This window comes from Crinia signifera, chromosome 4 (assembly GCF_055691185.1).
Source record: "Crinia signifera chromosome 4, ASM5569118v1, whole genome shotgun sequence".
NCBI classification, from domain to species: domain Eukaryota; kingdom Metazoa; phylum Chordata; class Amphibia; order Anura; family Myobatrachidae; genus Crinia; species Crinia signifera.
In genome coordinates, this window is record NC_139220.1 from 56,505,595 (window position 1) to 56,526,240 (window position 20,646).

Below are 20,646 nucleotides of genomic sequence, written 5' to 3' on the forward strand. Positions count from 1 at the left end.
TAACTGAGCTGCTTCCTCCTATTAGTGAGCCCTAATGGTGCCCATGCACGTTACAATTATTTTATACAATATTGTATACAATATCGCATCTCATCGCATCTCGGTTTTGCGATAAGATAAGATGAGATGAGATCTAGTACAAAAAGTATGTGCAGCACATACTTTTTGTACTAGATCTCATCTCATCTGATCTAATCGCAAAACTGATATGCGATGAGATGTGATATTGTATACAATAATTATAACGTGTATGGGCACCTTAAGAAGCAGATAAAGCAGTGTTTCCTGGGGCTGCCGGAGCCTTGGAAACTATTTTTGGAATGCAGGTCCCCGGACTTGCTATGGGGAAGGAACAGCTCACTTAATATTTAATGTTTGTTTGCACCTTCCAATGTGTCCTGCTAGTCTGGGTGTATGCATGTGGCCCCTGGCTCAGGGGCATTTTAGGAGAGGGGGAGGCCCATGTGCATCCTCCTCAATCCAGACCCCATCATCTGTGCCTGCAGTAACGCAGCTCTGCCCAGCCCCTACTTATCATGCACAAACCTCTATCAAAGTGGCACTTCAGCCATTTTTCTGGCCACATCTGCATTGCGGCAGCAGGGCAGCACTATGGAGTCTATGGTGTGGCAGCCATTTTTCCAGTGCTTTGTGCAGAGCTACTGCTGCCATCACGGCACTATGCAAGATAAGTATTAAAAACAAATGGGTGCAGCTTGTACAGTGTGCTCCCCCCGGGACTTAAGTTAGGGGCCTGTGTGCATTGTGAACACTGCACCCATTATAAATATGCCACTATGCAGGCTTCCATTCAAATCAGTGCAGACAAGCAGCATACTCATAGCGTATGCTACATGTTGTATGTGAATCTCAGCAATAACCCATGAGGACACATCTCTATTTAGCTATGGGAGATTTTAGAGCAGGCGTTTGGGACATAAGAGTTGTATGTATTGCACTAAAGCCACAACTAGCCATTGGAAAATAAACAAAAACCAGGCCAATGCCTTACTATGTAGTGGTTTAAAAATGTCTCCATTTTCCTGGGAATGTCTTTCAATGACACAGTAGCATTGAAAATTGAAAATTGTGACCTGCTGAGGAAAATAGTGATGTTTTCCTTATTCACTTGGCAGAAGAATTATATCTAGTTAGGTCTTTTTTCTTAGAACAGCAACTTGTTTCTGTTTGGTGGCTGCTGATAGACATTTCCAGGAAAGTCAGGCACTATAGTGCTGTATTTAGTTGTTATAGAAACTGAACACATTTGATATACCAAGTTGGTAGCATGTGGTTGGTTCTAAGATTGATTGACAGCTCACTGGAAATACATTTGTTAAGTGGAATATACAGACTACTTAAATGTATTGCTTTCTTAAAACATGTCAAGTCTGTATTCCTGATTTCTTGCGTATCCTGTAACACATTCTAACAGATCTCAGGATTCGTGACCTTTATTTCTGTTAAGGTAAAATCAGCTTGTGATGTTTGGTGACATGTTTGCCAAACATTGCATAGATTTAGACAAAACAAAATTACTTCTTTAAGGAAATACTTACTGTGGTCAGAGGTTTAACTGGCTGCACGTTTATTGGAGCAAAACAGAATGTAGAAAATGACTGTTAATTCACCAGCAGAATCATGGGATCATTAAGAAGTGAAGACCGCATGCCAAAAATGGTAGAAAGATTAAGGAGGGTATTCAATCTGACAGGGGAAATAGTGCCCACTTGCCTAATCAATGCTGCCGTTTCCGACAACTTTAAAGGCGGAATTCGTCAAAACAGATCCAACTTTTAAACCATTCGGATCTGTCTTGTCGGGAAATGGCCATAGATTGTCGAATTCACACGGGTTGATCCTATTACGTGCGGTTGATTTGTGTGTGCGAATCATTACAGCACTGGGCGCACTTTACGGCGGGCTAAATTCAATTAGAAGTGCTCACACCTCCATAGGGGTGTAAGCAATTTTAAGCGAATTCGACCCTGCAAAGGGTGAGAGATAGGATTAATTAAGGTGCCATTTTCAGCATTTAAACGGAACCTGAACGGCAACTCACAACCTTCGGCACTAATAGGTTCGACCCCACAGATGTTTTTTGACAGTCCACGGCCAACACGCCCCCTCCCCGACAAACACCAGGCGGAACAGTGAATTCCGATTGATGATTAACTGTCGAGCTGGGCAAAAACGGCCTGGGATTCCGAATGTTGGGACGTTCCAACAGTCAGAATCCTGGATTGAATACCTAAGAGATCTTTTAGGGCAATGGATAGGGTTTTAGGCACCCTGCTTGGTAAATGTGACTGTGTTTAATATACTCCAATCAAAAACAAATAATCTGCTAGAAGGTAGTTCCCAACTTCCGACTTTACAAAGCAACACAATACAAGCTCTTGGTCTGACCACTTCAATGGAGGAGACAATAATGGAGAACTCTGGAAATCAGTGGTTACTAGTTGCGAATTCTAAATACCTTTCCATCAGTGTAGGACTGATGTCTTGGGTTAAGCAACACTAGGCAGAATGCGATCCATTAGCTACGGAACCATCCGCCCCTGTGCCAGATGCCTCCCTTTCATCATTTCTCCAGAGAAAACCGTATAATATTGCGTTCATTAATTTCTCCTTTAACCACTGCTTTGTGTGGGGCGGTGGTTGCACGTTTCAGTTGTCTGGCCTGAAATAAATTGTTAGCATTTGCTCAGAAGAAGAAACTTGCAAAAGGAAGAGAAACAGTTTGTGTAAGTGCTAAAAGTGAAATGACATAATTTGACAAAGCACACTATAACAGGAACCGTCAACCTAAAGCACCAAAAACGTGACCTTGAAATAATTGACACACTAAAGCTAAAATTGTTAGATCATTTTACACATATCTGACTTCTATTAATGTATACTGGAAACAGATGAGGCACATCTGAAGAATCTTAACAACATGGCACAGTATGGGGTCTATATATTAACATTCCCTCCAATTGCAGGATTAAGTCTTTCATTGAAACAAAATATAAGTATATAAAGTGAATTTCTAAAAAAAAAAAAAGGGTACTTATGTAATATCTGGGCTCCCGTTTTTCTTATGAGACCGAGTACCCTCGCGGGGCTCGCTGCGCTCGCCACGCTTCGGGCACGGTGGCTCGCTGCGCTCGCCACACTATATAAAATCAACTCCATGCATAGTTGGCTAGTAGGGGTATGAAAAAATGGGGTGCATTTAACATGGGAGCCCAGATAATACATAAGTACCAAAAAAAGCTCCTAAAGCAATTGAGGGTTTCCAGTTTTCAATGTTAATAGTTCACTTTCTGTTTTGCTGCGAGAGATTGTATAGCCACATGGATATGAAAGCGGGCATGTGTGTGCGCAGTGCAGCCAACACCTCACGTTCCAGTTGTTAAACAAAAAAAATGTACAAACATATACAGGAAGCAGAACATTTTATTAACAGTTTCTTATAAAGTGATCACTTATTCTGCAGCGCGTTACAGAGAATATTTGAAAAAAAAAAACCATAATAACGCAAGTCAACCTTTGTCAATATTTTAACTGTTGACATTTTGACCATGTCGACCTCAACCAATAGTCTACAGTGAAACTTTTGACTGTAGACCAAGAGGTCTAATATACCATAACCTACTGACTAATAGAGGATAGTCGGGTTGTAGGCAGAGGCATCAATGGTGTGGTGTCACCCGGTCAGGGCCGGTGCAAGGCACCGGAGCGCCCCAGGCGAGAGGGGGTGAGGCGCCCCGGTGCCTACGGGGGGGGGGGGGGTACCTGCAGCGCTGTGTGATCTGGCGGCGGGGTCCCTGCAGTGATGCACGCTATCCGGCAGCCAGGCGGCGGCGTGGGAAGCGCTGATGGGTTTGAAAACTCGCCGCACGCTGATGCGGAATGTTTTGAAACCCAGCAGTGCTTCCTGCGCCACCTGGCTGCCGGATAGCGCGCATCACTGCAGGGACCCCGCCGCCAGATCACACAGCGCCGCAGGTACCCGGCACGGACACCCCTGCAGCCTCCATGCGAGAGGCGAAGTGCCGCCCTCCAGTGGCTGGCGCCCTAGGCAAATGCCTAGATTTGCCTAGTGGTGGCGCCAGCCCTGCACCCGGTGAGCACTCTGCATTATCACCCTCACCTTCTGCCACACTGGCGGAAAAGGGGTATGAGCTTGCGGGCCCCCCATTTTTGTCACTCCAAAGGCATACCCGGCATGCCCGGAGATATTGGCGGCCCTCAGAGTTTTGGGTGTTTGCAGTGCCTGTTTTTGTCTGAAAGGAGGAGAGGAGGAGGCCCATGTGCAGCTTCCTCCATTCAGTCCCCCTTCTCTCTCCTGGATTCCCGGCAGCAGTGCTGCTCTAGTGCACAGTGCAGTAGAGTCTGAGCCCTAGAGGTCTCAGACTCTACTGCGCATGCACAGAACTCTGAAATATAGCTGCTGCAGCCATTTTATGTCGATTTCTGCAGCAATACTGCCTTAATTGCAGAACTCCACAGGGGTAAGTATTAAGAATGGGTGCAATATGCATGGTGTGTGCCCCCCTGGGACTCATTGTGCACCCATTATAAATATGCCACTGCTTACAGGGGTTTATGCTTTTGAATGATTATATAGTAAAAAAAAATACAATACATTTACTGCCTAGGGAAAGTGATGGGAGCATTTGTTTGAGCTGAATAATTTTCCCAAAAATAAATTAAAATTATAATCTGTATTGTCATTTTGCAAATTTAACATATATTTCTATTCTGCTACTAGGCAATGAGGAAAACAGCTGCCTTCCGACAGTGCGCTGCCCAGAACAATGCACCTGTGTGGACTCTGTGGTTCGCTGTGGCAATAAAGGACTGAAACTGCTCCCTAAAAATGTACCAAAAGATGTGACAGAACTGTGAGTATGCTGCAAATAATGCATTGCAATACATTGTACGCTTCAGTCACTTGTGAAAAACAGCATCCATGATAGAAGAAAAAACTGTAATCTAAATTTAAAAGATCTAATAATCTCAGTACTGCAGGAATATTTTGTATTTTAAAGCGTGAAATCATTTTGAATAATCAACTTTATTAAACAAAACAATCATAATCTATGTCTGGCATACATAGTTTTATATGTTTATACAGTTCAGTTTATAATAATAATAATAATAATAATAATGATATTTATATAGCACTTTTCTCCCAACAGGACTCAAAGTGCTTTACCATTGTCTTTACAGCTCAAAATACAAAACAAGTTTAATAGTAGATCATACAGATGTATCGGGCCTTGTTGTTGCTGGCGATCCGCCAGCAGCACGGCGCCTCTATCTGACTGAGATGCGCGTGCGTCCCCCACGCACGCACGGCGGGGTGGCGAGGCGGACGCAATACTGTCCGCCTCCCGCGCGTCCCCTTCCGGCATACAGATGGCAGCGGGGCAGGGGATGGCGATGGCGACACCATCTCCATCACCTGCAAAGATGAATCCGGCTACATTTGTACCTCCCAACAGTCCTGATTTTAGTGGGACAGTCCTGATTATCAAGGCCTGTCCCGCTGTCCCACCCGCGGCCGGCAGTGTCCAGCGGTGAGGGGGGGCTGTTGGGAGTCCCCCCTGTCGGCTGTTAAGCAGCGGGGAATAAACGCTATGCGCACAGCATCTATTCCCGCAGCCAGGGGGCTGGGGGCATGGCTAGAGGCTCGCAGAGCCTCTGGGTCATGCCCCCATAGCGGCAAAATGGGGGCGTGGCCTCGCGGAAGAGCTGCGGGTATAGGCCATGCCCCCGAAATTAGGCCACATCCCACGGAAATTTTGGTCGCGCCTTTGGCACGCATCACCTGTGTCCCGCCTCTGGAAGCTTGAAAGTTGGGAGTTATGGTAGATGTGAGTGAAATGCTTGAGTAAATAAGCACGTTTTTAGTCTATTTTTAAAGGATTCTACAGTTGGGGCTTCTCGCACTGTGCGAGGAAGAGAGTTCCATAGAGTTGGAGCAACAAAGTTGAAAGCTCGACCCCCAGATGAATTCAGTTAGATTCTGGGTACTGTTAGTAGTCCTTCTTCAACGGATCGTAGTAATGGAGTAGGACAGTAAGGAATTAGAAGCTGCTGCAGGAATCTTGGGCCCTGGTCATGTAGGGCCTTGAAACTGAGTAAGCCAATCTTGAAAACGATTTGCCATTTTACAGGTAGCCATTGAAGGGAGTGTAGAATGGGAGTTATGTGGCAGGAGTGGGGCTGGTTAGTTAAAAGTCTGGCGGCTGCATAACTCCCAAAATTGAGGGTTATTCAGAGCTGATCACTGATGTGTGAATTTGCAAGGTGATCGATTATCGAACGACTGCGCATGCGTGGAGATCATAGCACGCATGCACAAGGCCAATCAGTGACAAAACTTGACTAACAGGAAGCTGGCGTTGGTGGATGGTAACCGGCCATTTTCTTTGAGTGTCAGAAACAATGCCGGTGTACACAGGCGTTTTCAGGGAAGGCGTGTGATTTCAGCTCTGGCAGCGAGCAGCCTGTCTCTGTGGAAGGGTCAGGGTTACGCCCATTTGTACAGAATGGAAAATCATGAGATGGCAATATTTTGACAAGTCATTCGCAGACCTGCACAAGGTGGCTTTCACACATCTTCAAAATCACACATCAGCGATCAGGTATGAATAACCCCCATTGTTTCTAGCAGGTGCTGGTCTGAATAAGGCAGATGAGGTACACTCCACCGCCTGACATTGTTGTTAATACAATTTAAAAACGTATTTCCTTGTTTTATTTACCTGAGGACATCTCATCTCAAAGCTTGCATTATTATAACACTCTACTGTGACTTATATTAGGTATATGTAAAAAGACTATGTAAGCTGAGTAGGTACTAGGGTAACTGGTATTTTACATATATATTGATTCAATTTGCAAAAAACCTGCATGCATAAGTGGCATCCATCTTGTAAAGCTGCATGCAGCACTGGGTATGCCTTTCTGCAAAAGTGATCGCAACTGGGCATACTCACAGAAAAGGACAACTGGTTTTCTAATACTTCTATTAAACAAAGCACACAGATTGTGTTCCTTAGTGAATGAAGAGGAGTATAATAATACCTCCCAACTGTCCCACTTTCCGCAGGAACGTCCCATTTTTTGGCAGTGTCGCGCAGTGGGGCGGGGACAGTTGGGAGTCCCCCCTGTCACCTGTGAATAGACGCTGTGTGCATGCATTGCGAGTACAGGCCATGCCCCCTTCCCGCTAGGCCATGCCCCGCAAATTTTCGGGCGCACCTTCGGCTCACAGCAGCGTCCCTCAAGTTTTCGTGTAATAAAACAAAGAAAACTTAACCTTAAAATATACATAAAAAATGTAATCTATCTCGTCACATGCAAAAATAGCAACAGTATATGTACTGCTTACACACTGGAACAGGAATCAGAAAGGCTAGTAATGTCACTGTGCTCTGAATGGGGGCCCCATGACAGAACGGGGCCAGGATACAGTATCCCCTATGTCCTCCCCTTAATCTAGCTATAACCCCAGCCGATTGTGATGAGGTTAGGTCTTTGCTTACTGCTGTTGGTCAGTATTGATGTAGAGCTGTACCATTAGAACAATCTCTTTTTTTCGTCCATTTTGATAAATACAGTAGTTCTCTTAAAGATTTTGTTAAAATAGGGAGTAATCCATCATACCCTCTTCAGCTTCAAAGCATACAATTCACACTAAATTAGGGTTAGATTCAATTAGCACTGAGGTTCCCTCGGAACCTTTCATCCAATTCTGACGGTTCGGCCCGAGAAATCGGATGAAGTTGGCCAAAGCGCATCTGATTGGAGTCGGTGATTGGACCTGCAGAACATAGGATAAGTCAGAATTGGACCCATCAGTGGCACATCGCAGGTGCTTTTTAGCACCTGCGATATATCACATCCAATTTCCTTTGAACTCCCTTGGCAGCTCCCTGGGAGTCCTTTTACACGATTTATAGCATGTAAAAAATGGCACATTAAGTGCCAAAATCGTATGAAAGCTCTCCTAGGGAGTTGCCAGTGAAGTTTTATAGGAAATTGGAGGTGACCTGCCATTCAGAGTCGTAGTAGTAGTGTATGGGGGGCCCTTAATATTCTAGTGAAATCTGGTAAGACAACATTTTGGAAGCACCATATAGGTAGGTTTTCCTATGATAACACTTATACACATAACCACACATCATACAATATAATACATATGCCATTTCTATTGTTTTTTATTCTATCTGAATAACTAAATTCTACAGAATTGCGAAACATATATATTGTGTATTATTTTTTTTTATTTGCAATCGTTTTCAGCGTACTCAAGGTAATGATGGCATAGTACAATTTTGTGAGCACCATCAAGTGTTGAAGTCAGTTGTTATATGAAATTTCTTGGGTTTTTTTTAGATAGGAAAAGATTGCAATGTTTATAATAATAGTGTATGATGTGAAAACAGATCATTATATAAATTGCACACAGTAATCAAATGTCAAATGCAATTTCCTTGAATGGTAAGTCGGCAGCGTTGTTTGTTATGTGTTTGGAAAGCAGATAACGGACTGGAAGAGATTTATTTTGTGGGTCTTGTTTATTCCTTTCTTGGGCCAATTTATTCCTGAGTATCCTTAATTATAGAGGGACCTTCATGGAAACTGTTTACTTTTTCCCTTTTAAATATTTTTTTTTCTATTTTCCCTATTATGCTTAATGCTTTATTTGACATGCCAGTCAGTGTCTTAAGGGAAACATTGGGGTAGGTGGTGGGGAAATTACAGCACACCAATACAGTCTTCCATTAAGCTGATTGAATATGAGCAAGCCCTGGATTTTAATGTGGTTCTTGTATAAATAGAATTTCACACTGAAAGAGAAAATTTGATATTTCCCTACTGATTTAGGAGACCCAATAAAAATATTTCTGTGCTCTTACTTTATTCTATTTTTAATTTATTTATTTTATTTCTACTGATGTTATATAACAATTCTTACTATGATCTTCTCTTCCTAGTATTCTGGAGGAAAAAGGTCATAGTGATACGTCTAGTACCAAAACAATGGAGGTTATTCAGATCTGATTGCTGGGCTTCGAATGCGTACGGATCGCAGTGCACATGTGCAAGGCCATCCTGTGATGTGCGCCTTGCACAGGATGGCATTTCACACTGTCAGGGTGGCAGCTTACTGATCGCAGGTCTCTGCAAATTACCAGAGAAGCGATCAGGTCTAAACCCCCATGTGCTAACCTCTGTTATTGTCTGTGGATTTGGCATCAAGATGGAGTTTAAATATTTATTTGCAGTTTATTACAATGTATTAGTGCAGGACTGCAAACCCCCCCCCCCCCCAGGTCAAAGGTCAAATCCACCACCCAGCTGAATACTGACATTGCACCGGGGGGGGGGGGGGATTGCCACGAGGGCGCCATTGCACTACCATGCCCCCAAAATGTGTCATACCTCTCTAGCTCTGCCCCCATCCTGCCCATTTTCAACCCCATCAGCTGCCCTGCCCCCATGCCTCAAAGAACTTGCTGCCCTCTCCCGGAGGCAACCTTGTTCCTATTCAGGGCCGGTGCAGGGTTTCTTTGCACCCTAGGCAAATTGTCATCCCAACACGCCCCCCCCCCCCCCCCCCACCTGCCAAAATAGCGAGCCCATCAGGTGAAAAAGTGTGAACACAGTGGGCCAAATTTATTAGGGTGCAAGAATCATAAAGTGAGAGATTTCGGGAGCGTTTTCCCATTATTATAAAGCGCTAATCAATTACATAGCAACATCAACCTGGGAAGGGTTGGATTCTGAGGGTGAGTAACATGTGTGGGCAGATGATAAACATTCATACATTTACAGTCTGTATATACTTGGTGGACAAACCAGCACTTGGTGCACTCTGTGGTAAATCCTTGGATGCCCTCCCCTCAGCAGAACAGTGCAGTGCAATATACAAACAGTATGACACAGGTGTCTGGAGGGGCAGCGTTCGTGCTGCAGACGGCTAGTGCAAATAACCCAAGTCTGTTCCCACCTGTACACAGCGCTGGTGGGAGGCTGTCGGCTTCTGCTGTGCTGCGCTGGGTTGGCTCAGGGCTGCTGCTTCTCCGAGGGGGGGGCGGGGGGGGTGGGCGATACGGCGGTGGCAGCCCGACAATGGGGGGAGGGAGGAGAGAGTCTGCTCGCCTCCTGCTGCCAGGGGCTGTGCTGCTGCCGACTTAGGGGGATCGATGCGGTGGCGACAGGGGTGGGTGTGTGTCGCTTGAAGGAGAGTGTCCGCTCACCTCCTGATGCCGGGGGCCGTGCTGCTGCCGGGGTGACACCTGCTCCAGCTTCCGCCCTCCAGTGGCTGGCGCCCTAGGCAAATGCCTGAAGCTGCCTAGTGGTGGCGCCGGCCCTGTTCCTTTTCAAAATCTTAATTGTCAGTCACAGACAAACAATGCAGTCCTATATTCCCTCCCTCTAGTACTGCCTGTCTGGTTAGTGGTAAGTAGAATGCTGACTTCCTGTAGGAAGCCACACCCTGCCTTACCAAGCAGCACAATCTGACTTGAGTCGGTGCAGTCCATAGAACCCAGAGTTTGAGCATGCCCAATCGCACCATGGAGGCTGTGCGTGCACTGGTCCCCGCACCGGCCTGATACATTGCCCAGATGCAGGGATCCGGGGCTTGTGGCAGTCTCCTCTCCATGCATGGGAGCCTCTACTGTTCATTACATTATTTAGTGCATACATACTGTATCCTGCAGTGCTTTACAGAGAATATCTGGCTACCACATACATACATTTTTCCTGGAAGTCAATTATTCTACCTGTATATTTGTGTGAGAGAAAACCATAGTACCCAGTGAAAACCCATGCAAAGACAGGGAGAACATTAAAATTCCACACAGTTGTTTGAAACCAATACCTCAGAAATACAGCAACCGTGCATTTATTTATATAGAACACACCTACTAGGCTACACTTTCAGTCCCTGGGTGAGATGTACCAAGCAGCGGCGGTACATCCCGCCGCCTATCGTGCCGCTGCTCATCACCTCTGCCGATAAGAGCTGCTCTTTGTGATCCCCACTGTTGCTTGGACTTCATCGTTTCTGACAGGGAAGTCCAACTTAACTGTGCATGCACAGAGATGCTGGCGTCCACGGTGCATACTAGGAGGGATCCGTGTCGGATCCCTCACACAGCAGCGCTGTGGAGACAAGCCATAGGCTTCTATGAGGTTCCACCAGCTAGAGATAGCGTACCCCCCACAGTGAAGCCTTGGTGGAAGGGGCTTTAGTGCATTTCAATATGCGGTAAAAAAACACGAAAACGGGGTGTTTACAGAATTTTTGTTTAGTACATCCCCCACCCCCTGTCTCAAAAGAATTGACAACATATAAACACATAAACACTAGTGTTACATTTTAGGACAAAACATACTAAAGTGCAGTTATTCAAAACCACATATTAAACAGGATTTTTTTACAGATTAGATTTTTTTAATGACCGAATTACAAACCGCCCTTGCCTCTCCTTGTACCTTAAAAAAAGAGTAAAGTACAGTATCTGCTATTTGATTTCTTACTTAAGATATGTTCTACCTTCGAAGAATTCATAAATAACCGTCTCCGCTTTGGAAATGTAATAAATAAATGTGCCCACATTTGAAGAATTAATAGAAAAACTGTGCCCGCTTTTAAATCCTCAAAAACCAGCGAGTATTACATTTCACCCCATATTTAGCTCCATTGGAAATTCAGATCACATGCTTTCCAACTGCAGCAAAATACAGTTCCCAATTTCCTGCACCGTCTTCACCTCGGTGAACATATTAATACAAAGTTTACCTTCTTGCTTCATCGTCCCATGAGATATGTGGCTAATGCTATCCAGAGGTTATCTTGATTGAAGCCATTCAGTTAGATTGGTACCATTCATTTTCTTGAATAAGTAAATAGGAATAACCTTGCAGGCTTAATTAGATTTTGGTTTGGTTTACATTTTTAGTATTTCATTAGAAAATTGTCCTTGATTCAGCGGAGCTAAAATCTACTGGATACACCATATAGTAGAAAGGTAAAATTTCCAGATAACCCAATCCACATAATCAATGATATTGAACGCCTTGTACTAATTCACTTCACATATACTGTAAACGTACTACCTGTGACAAGGATCACTTACATCAGGTAAAAGTTCATGCTGCTGGCTGTTTCTAAAGATGCCCACACACTACAGCAATTTTTGGGCCGATTTTCAACCGATCGGTCGATTTTTACTTCAAATAGTTTGCAAACGTGAACGATCACGATCTGATGCGCACTCATGTGGATCTTTAGCTGCATGTTCTGTTGTTCCCTGCTGCATGGTAAATCAGAAGATGCAGCTAAAGATCTGTGGGACTCAGGTGTTCAGACACCCTTGGATATTCAGGAGCGTTCAGGTGCATTCCTGAACTTCATGCACGTTCCTGTGCTCAGGCATTTGGGCACATTTCTGCATTCGGACATGTTTGTGCGCTCTGGTCAGTTCCTGCTCTCGGGTGTACGGGCGCGTTGGTGCGCTCAGGTGTTCATGCTTTTCATGCAATCAGATGCGTTTGTGCACATTCGGGCGTGTTTGGGCACTCGGATGTTGGAGTATATGTGCACTCGGGTGTTCGGGCACATTCATTTGCTCAGGTGTTCGGGCGTGTTTTGGTGTTCAGGCACACTTGGATATTCGGGCACATTCTTGTGTTCAGATGCGTTCAAGTATTCAGGCACATTCCAGTGTTCAGGCGTGCTCGGTTATTCAGGGGAGCTCAGGTGTGTTCGTGCACTCAGGTATTTGGGTGCTTGCCACGATCCTGTCTTCAGGTGTTTGGGTGCTCAGGTGTTCAGTGGGCAACTTTTTTTTTATTCATGTGAACCTTTTTCTTGTGTTGACAAGTTGTGTTGAACCTAATGCATGTCAACCTTTTTCATGTGTCGACCTAATGAATGTCGAACTAGACAGTGTTGACCTTATGACCGCATACCAATAATGTTTTGTATTCCCAAGAAAATATGCAGTTCATGAATGTTATAAAGATAGATGCACAGGACCTTCCTTCCTTCCATCCTACTCTTCAGCAGAGATGGATTTTCCACAAGGTAACATAGACACTTGCCTGGGGCCCAGCAGGTCCTGTGGGGCCTCATAAAGATATCCTGGCAATCCAGAATCTTCCCAGCTTCTGCATGATATCATGACATCACATGGACCTGCCTACACTCCCAAATTCCCTTTGATATTCTTAGTAGTATAAAAAAAGTTTGGAAACAGAAAATGGTTTCAACCACTGTATGTGGGCAGTCAGTTTACTTTTATTGTAACGTACTGTAGGTATTTAGCTTACTTCCAAAAGTTCTGTTGAAGAGGGAATGTTGCCCATAGAAACCAATCGGATTCTATCTATTATCTTCTAGATTAGAAGCTGCTAAATATATAACAAGTAGAATCTGATTGGTTTCAATGAACAACATCCCATCTTCAATAGCCTGATTAAGATTTCTATGCCATGCCACGCAGCTGAGCATTAATTGGTAGACTATACATGTACTAAGGTACTCTATCAATGCTGCCTGCATTAGTGCTGTGGATTTGAGCAAGGAGGGCATCAAACTACATACCCTCCAACTGCACGGATTTTGCCGGTACAGTACCGTTTTTTTTTTTAACGGTCTGTACCGGCAAAAGAAAAAAAGTGTACCGATTCCTGGCAACTCCCCCACCCTCCCACACTCAGGGGCCGAGTCAGTTTAAGCTTGTTTGAGTGCCCCCCGGAATTCAAGACACCGTGGACTCGGAGCAGGAGCACTTGTGTCAGGACTCGGTGAGAGGGGAGCACAGCTCAGCGGCTATAAAACTATAGGATTTGCTAAAGGTGAATTTCTAACTGAACACACTTGTCAGTTTTTGATACAGCAACCCAATACAAAACATTGCAGTTTAGTAATGCTGCATAGACACCAGAATCCCACTCATTTCTACAGTACCTGTCATTTCCAACAGGACCCCTAATGGGGGTGAGCTGAGCTCTATACAATTTGTATTTATTTTTAGTGCATCAGTCCCCATACAGAATGTAGCCCAGTTGCCTGCTGGTGGTGGCATTTAACACTTGTTTTATCACTGTTAATTAAAATTTTTCCCAGAAACATATATATCTATATATAGGAAAAAAATATCCAGGTCACATTCGGAAAGTGGACATGACCACGCCCATTTTAACCATGACCCGCCCCCTTTAACCATGACCACGCCCCCTTCCCAACTGTGTACCGGTTCCTGCCCTTTAAACCAGTGCAACCAGTATCTGGCTTACAGCCACATAAAGTCTAAATCCACCTCTGCTCTTCAGATCACATTATTTCATTTTTAGAAATTAAATTTTTATTCTTAAGTGTTTTATGTGTATTGACCTTTATAATAGTTGACTAGTTAAATAGTATAATTAATATAAAGAACAGACTTAGCTTAGTCTACCAGTTTAACAGTTTGGGCCTGGACCGCTGAGTTCTAATGTGCTTATGAAACTGGATAGTAGTGCAAACTGCTGGTTAGAATTAGCCGTGGGCTCAGCTCTTTTTTTATTTTATTTTTTTTGCTCATTTTTCTGGAAGTCATTATTTTTTTTTTCACTTCCCCCAGTTTGTAATAAAAGGATTTCTGCATAATGTTAAACAGAAGAAATAAACGGCAAACCAGTAAAGTGTTTTAATTTTGATTTGATTTATAAAAAGTACAATGCCAGATGTGACTTTTTTATTTTTATTTATTTTTTAAAGCTTTTATTTAAGGTTAGTTTGAAAATGTCTCCAATTCCTACAGAATGAGCTATGTCATATGGGGCTTTTCTTAGGCAATTTGATGAATAGATGAGAGTTGCAGAACGTGAAATAACCTATATAAACATTTAAGACTATAATTTATTTAATGTATGTTATTTTTAAAATGGTTATTAATATTTATGTATTGTACATTTTATACATTCACTTGTTGTCCTAACAGTTTGAAAACAATTCTCTTAATAACTAAAGAGTTTTGTTGAGAAATACAGTACTCAACAGGTTGGGTTTCCCATATTCCAAATGTTTGGGACCAGAGATTTTTTTGTATTTTGGAATATTTGCATGCCATAATAAGATATCTTGGGAATGGGTCTCAAGTCTAAAAACGAAATGCATTTTTGCTTCATATACACCTAATACACATACAGTATCCGGAATGTAATTTTATACAGTGCTTTTCATAATTCATGCGCATTATACAAAATTTGTATGCACTGAACCATTAGAAAGCAAAGTTGTTGCTATTTCAGTTGAGTTATAACAAAACAATGTGGGTTTTGTTATATTTATTTATTTTGGATATGAGCTACTCAACGGTACAGTAAAGGTCTGTACACACTGGGCAATTATGCCCAGCGTGTATGGACAGCGATGATTGCTATCATCGCTGGGGGGGGGGGGGCTTTCCCCCTGCCCGGTGCCATCAGCGGGAGGGCGGACGGCTTTCCTTATTGCAGCGCTATGAAAAGCCATCCTCAAATCCACTCATCTGCTGGTAATACCAGCAGATGGCGGATTTACCAGCCATGATGCGGGAGCGCGCAGCAGCCCTCACCGCTTATTGTTGGGCCATACACACTGGGCGGCTTTCGGCTGAAAGCCACTCAAACTTGCTGTATACTGTATGTTTCCAAAAAGTCATAACAAGGAAGAAAATGTTTTTTTTTTCTACTCTATTTCAAAAATTTGAATTGTGCATATTAAGCATGTTTTCCTCCCATCGCTCTAAGGCGTTGGCTGTAGGGAGAGTTATCCTAAACTGCACTTTAGCTAAAATGGAGCCTGGTTATAACCACAGCCTATGGTTCCGCTTTGCATTTGTGGATTTAAGATGTCCAAACACTTCAGAGCCAAAAGAAAAAATTACAGTTCCGGCATCATGTCAAAACCACTATCCCTCGGTACTTGCTGTGGCCAAGTGCTGATACTTTCAGTAGTGAAGGACAGAGAATCTGCTTCTTTTCCCATTGATGGAGCAGTAATTATTAGCTAACCGTTCTCTGACTGCTCTGTTTTGTTAGCAGTGCCAACTCTCGTCTCTGCTGCTGCTGCAGAAAATGTAAATTTTCTTTGTCTTGACCAGTAATTCCCTCTTGCTTTTTATGCGTTCTCATATTCATATGCTCTTTTACCTTATGTCCCATTTTATGTCAAAATTACTTTTTCTCCATATAGATATTTGGAAGGCAACCATTTAACATCAGTGCCAAAAGAAATCTCTAGTTTCAAGCACCTTACATTAATGTAAGTATCATTTCTTGGTACTTATGTAGTATCTGGGCTGCCGATTTCTAAATCGGGTCGGATCGGGAGATCGCATCGCATCGCATGCGACCATGCGATTCGATGCGATGCGATGCGATGCGATGACCCGATTTTTCCATAGGAATCAATGTTAAAATGGACTGAGTCCATTTTAACATGGAATTCAATGGGAAAAATGGGTCCTTTTCATACCCCTACTATCCAAGTGGGCATGGAGTTGGATATAAACCTGTGGCGAGCGTAGCGAGCCACCGAGCCCGAAGCGTGGCGAGCGAAGCGAGCCCCGCGAGGGGACGAATACCGTCCCCTCGCGGGGCTCGCTTCGCTCGCCACGCTTCGGGCTCGGTGGCTCGCTACGCTCGCCACAGGTTTATATCCAACTCCATGCCCACTTGGATAGTAGGGGTATGAAAAGGACCCATTTTTCCATAGGAATCATTTTAACATTGATTCCTATGGAAAAATCGGGTCATCGCATCCGATATCGGATGCGATGCGATGCGATATCGCATCGCATCGCATCTGATTGTATGCCTTAACTTAAGGCATACAATCAAAAAATCGGCAGCCCAGATACTACATAAGTACCCATTTCTTTTGTTCCATAATACAGTTTTTTTTTTTGCTTTTTTTTTTTTCATTTTTAAGCTGAAATGAAGTATGCTTTAGTTATGGTCAAATACAGAAGGTTATTTGCAGAAAATGTATGACTTCTGTAATGTTTTTTTTATAGATCCACAGTTATAAAAGAACAAAGGGGTAACCGGTTTTGCTCCATTTTCTGGGAGCTTTTTCAAAGAGTTTCTAAATTGTTTAGTACCATTGCAGTTCTTCATTTATAATGCCACTGTAAAACAAAAAAAGCTTAGGAAATAGGTTTCTGAAATGAGAAATGACTTTACTGTTAAACCTCTGGCTAATCAAATACATTTCATGATTATGTTTCCAGTGATTTAAGTAACAACAGCATCAGTGTTCTATCCAACCACACCTTCAGCAACATGACTCAGTTATCCACATTGTGAGTACCAAGCCATTCAGTGATACAATGCAAATGATGTACAGTACTGTAGATGTTCTTGCTGTAGTCAACTGGCATTATCAGACGTACTGTATCTCCGTTGTATACTACTTTTATGTTTGTGAATTATTTATTCAGTACTGTGGAGAAAATGTATACACTGACAATAAGTAGCTGATATTTATCCACTTTATCTCTCTCTCTAAGCAGTGATAGTCCGTCGCACCTTCTATCTATTATTTCATTTGCTGTAATTAGATTGCTTATAATACAAGACTAGACTTTTTATTGCCATAGCTATTGGAAAGGAATGGATAGCCACCCAATAGCATTGTGTCCCAGCCATGCAATGTAGCAATACATGTATCTGTCCCTGTATATTATTACATGCTATGTGTAACAGCACTGCATCGCCATGAAATTGTCCCATTGGCCGTGCAGCACATCCAGTGGGACAAATTCAGACCAGATACCCAAAGGATTAATTATGTGGATGCGAGGGTACACACTGGTACACACTTACAGGCTGTCAGTGCAAATTGTTGCGCATTGCAACATCGTTCAATACTGTATATGATGCAATGCCCATATTTACACTGTTAAGCAATTGTTGACCAAATGCACATGTGTTATGCCGGCACTGTGCTCCTTCCCAGGGTATTTTTGCGATGCCACATGCAGTGAGGATTTATTCATAGACTGATTGCAATTCCATATGCAGAATCCATGATGACAGCGTCACAGCTCCTGTAGCTATTCTGCAAGACTTTATGGAGCCTACACACTAGGCGATTTCAGGGAATTTTTTAAGCGATCTCGCTAGGGGCCGGATGCATTAAACCTAAAAGTGATAAAATGGAGAGTGACAAACAACCAACCAATCAGCTCCTGCCTGACATTTTTCAAACAAAGTCTGTGACAAAGCAGGAGCTGATTGGCTGGCTGTTTATCACTCTCCATTTTATCACTTTTGAAGCTTAGTGCATCTCACTCCCAATCACTTGCTACATCACTCCGTGTGTAGGGGCTATAGTGATGCATGGCCCCATGCGACTCTATCGCCCAGTGATCAATATCCAACATGCTGGATATTAATCGGGCAGGGCCAGTGTTCTCACCGGAGAGATCTTTAGCACACATAGCGCTGACACATACTGTAGCTGTGTATTGAGCGATCTTGCTGAGCGTTCTGAGCCTTATGGCATCATCACATCTCTCCGTGCATAGGCCCTTTTAGACTCGGGGAATCAGTGTTCTTCACATCTGCATCATTGTTGTGAATGTGCACACAGTTGCTAAGATATTGCAATGGCTTCAGTAGAAATCTCTGTTCATTTCTGGGTGGCGACTACATTTATGCTGTTTCCTGTGACCATAGCCTGAATAATCACCGCAGCATAGGCATTAGCTTACACATGGGAATCAGGGACATGGCGTACATGGCATACTGTAAGTCACCATGCACAAAAAAGAGACACTGGTTATAGTTTGATGGGGAGATGGATGTAGCATACCTAATTATCTCTTATGTCTTAAAGTTATAAGCAACAAAATGGAAAACATAACCTTTAAAGCTTCTGAACATTTTTGCAGGATATTGAGCTACAACCGTCTGAGATGCATCCCAGTTCATGCATTTAATGGCTTGAAGTCTTTGCGAGTGCTGTAAGTATCAGTTGTTGTTTGTCTGTAATCCAAATTATTGAGAGATCTAGATGACAGCAGGTCTCCTTAATGAGCAGATGGCTTCCAGTTAGCTTCATGATCCAGCCAGTGAATTATCCAATTTGTCGAAGTACACTGTATTGTAGTCTGATCCAACATGAATCCGATTAAGCGAAACAAACATAGTTTTTAATCTCAGCATACAAAATGATACACTGCAAGTTGCTGTTGTTTCTTGTTTATGGCAATTCTCAAGCACACGTCATTGGTTTAAATAACACAAATTCTGTGCCAATGGCTTTGCATATTAACATGAAATATTAATTTATGCCTTAATCTAATACCTGGCAACACCTCTAGAGCATTACGTTCCAAAAAGCAAAATGAACCATGCGCCAAAGATATGCAGAGGTCACTGACCCATGCCCACTCAGAACTGGGGCCCACACAATCTCTTGTTGGCACTGCTACATTGCATTAGTGTGTACACAAAGTGTTGGCTATTTTGCTCTTTGTAATATCAATTCAATTGAATAATTTATGGGCACTTTCCTATTAGCCCCGATGTATTTTTGGGCAGTAAAAATGTCCGGATATATCACGGTATACAGATAGGGTCCATTTTTTTCAGCCAAAAATGGACCCGCGAGCGGGGAAAACACATGGGATTGGGGATGAGTCCTGCTTGTCGGTGATTAGGCTTTGTGTGCCAGAGGCATAATACCCTGATAACAGTGGGTAACAGGGCTAAGGGACGCCAATGTCGGGGCTAGTAGGATAGCCCCACCAAAACTATTAGCAGCGGTAATGCACCACTGCTAGAAGGATAGCACCTTAATAGGGATATTCAATTAGTTCTGTTTTTTCAGATAGCGGAAAAACTGAAATAACTCGATGCCTGACTATTCATTTTCACCACAACTAAAGGTATTTTTCGGGCATACCTTTTCGCATTTTCACAAAAAAGGCATGGTTAAAAAATGGCTCAAAAAATTGCAAAAATAGCCTCAGCTGTGCCCAGAAACTGTAGAAAACAAGATCGGCAGCTAATTCACTGATCCAGGTGTTTTCCGCCACTCCTGAATTTTTCTCCTAGGTAAAAAAAATAAGCCCTCTAGTTTATAAAGTGGATCCCCATTCATCCTAAAAAAAAAAAAAAACAGAGGAAAGTGCAGAGTTTTTGCCTCGATTAATAATCAACCCTAATTGAATTCCCCTTTCCTGCAACAGTGCATTTCAGAACTGCAAGTGAGACATACATTGAGAATTGTATAAGCAGGAGAATGTTGAGTAATCAAGACCGAAAGTAACATTACTGATTATTTCCTGTTTCTATTCTGTTTTTTAAAAATAAAACAGGGATTAGGGAAAAATAAATATTTAAACATTATAGTATGTATGCTCATAAGAGAATAAATATAGAGTAAATTAATGCTTGGCTTTGCCATTGCTTGGCTACTGTAAATGGAAGTACATGAAAATACATTGATATACTTAAATTCTTAACAATATAAAATATCATATTTTCCTTTTTTTTTGGCATATTTATGTTTTACATGTCATTTTAGAATCCCATGCATCTGCTACAAGAGGTCACTAATATCCCTTTCACACCGCACTTGTTAAATGG

At 42.9% G+C, this 20,646-nt stretch overlaps 1 protein-coding gene across 1 annotated transcript in view; it reads left to right on the forward strand.

Moving 5' to 3' along the window:
* Positions 1 to 20,646, forward strand: part of SLIT3 (slit guidance ligand 3) — a 627,553-nt gene that overhangs the window by 525,694 nt on the left and 81,213 nt on the right. Inside the window, exons 20-23 of the mRNA XM_083181792.1 lie at positions 4,763 to 4,895; positions 16,241 to 16,309; positions 17,280 to 17,351; positions 18,945 to 19,016. Coding sequence (XP_083037918.1) covers positions 4,763 to 4,895; positions 16,241 to 16,309; positions 17,280 to 17,351; positions 18,945 to 19,016 — 346 coding nt within the window. The remainder of the gene's footprint in view (positions 1 to 4,762; positions 4,896 to 16,240; positions 16,310 to 17,279; positions 17,352 to 18,944; positions 19,017 to 20,646) is intronic.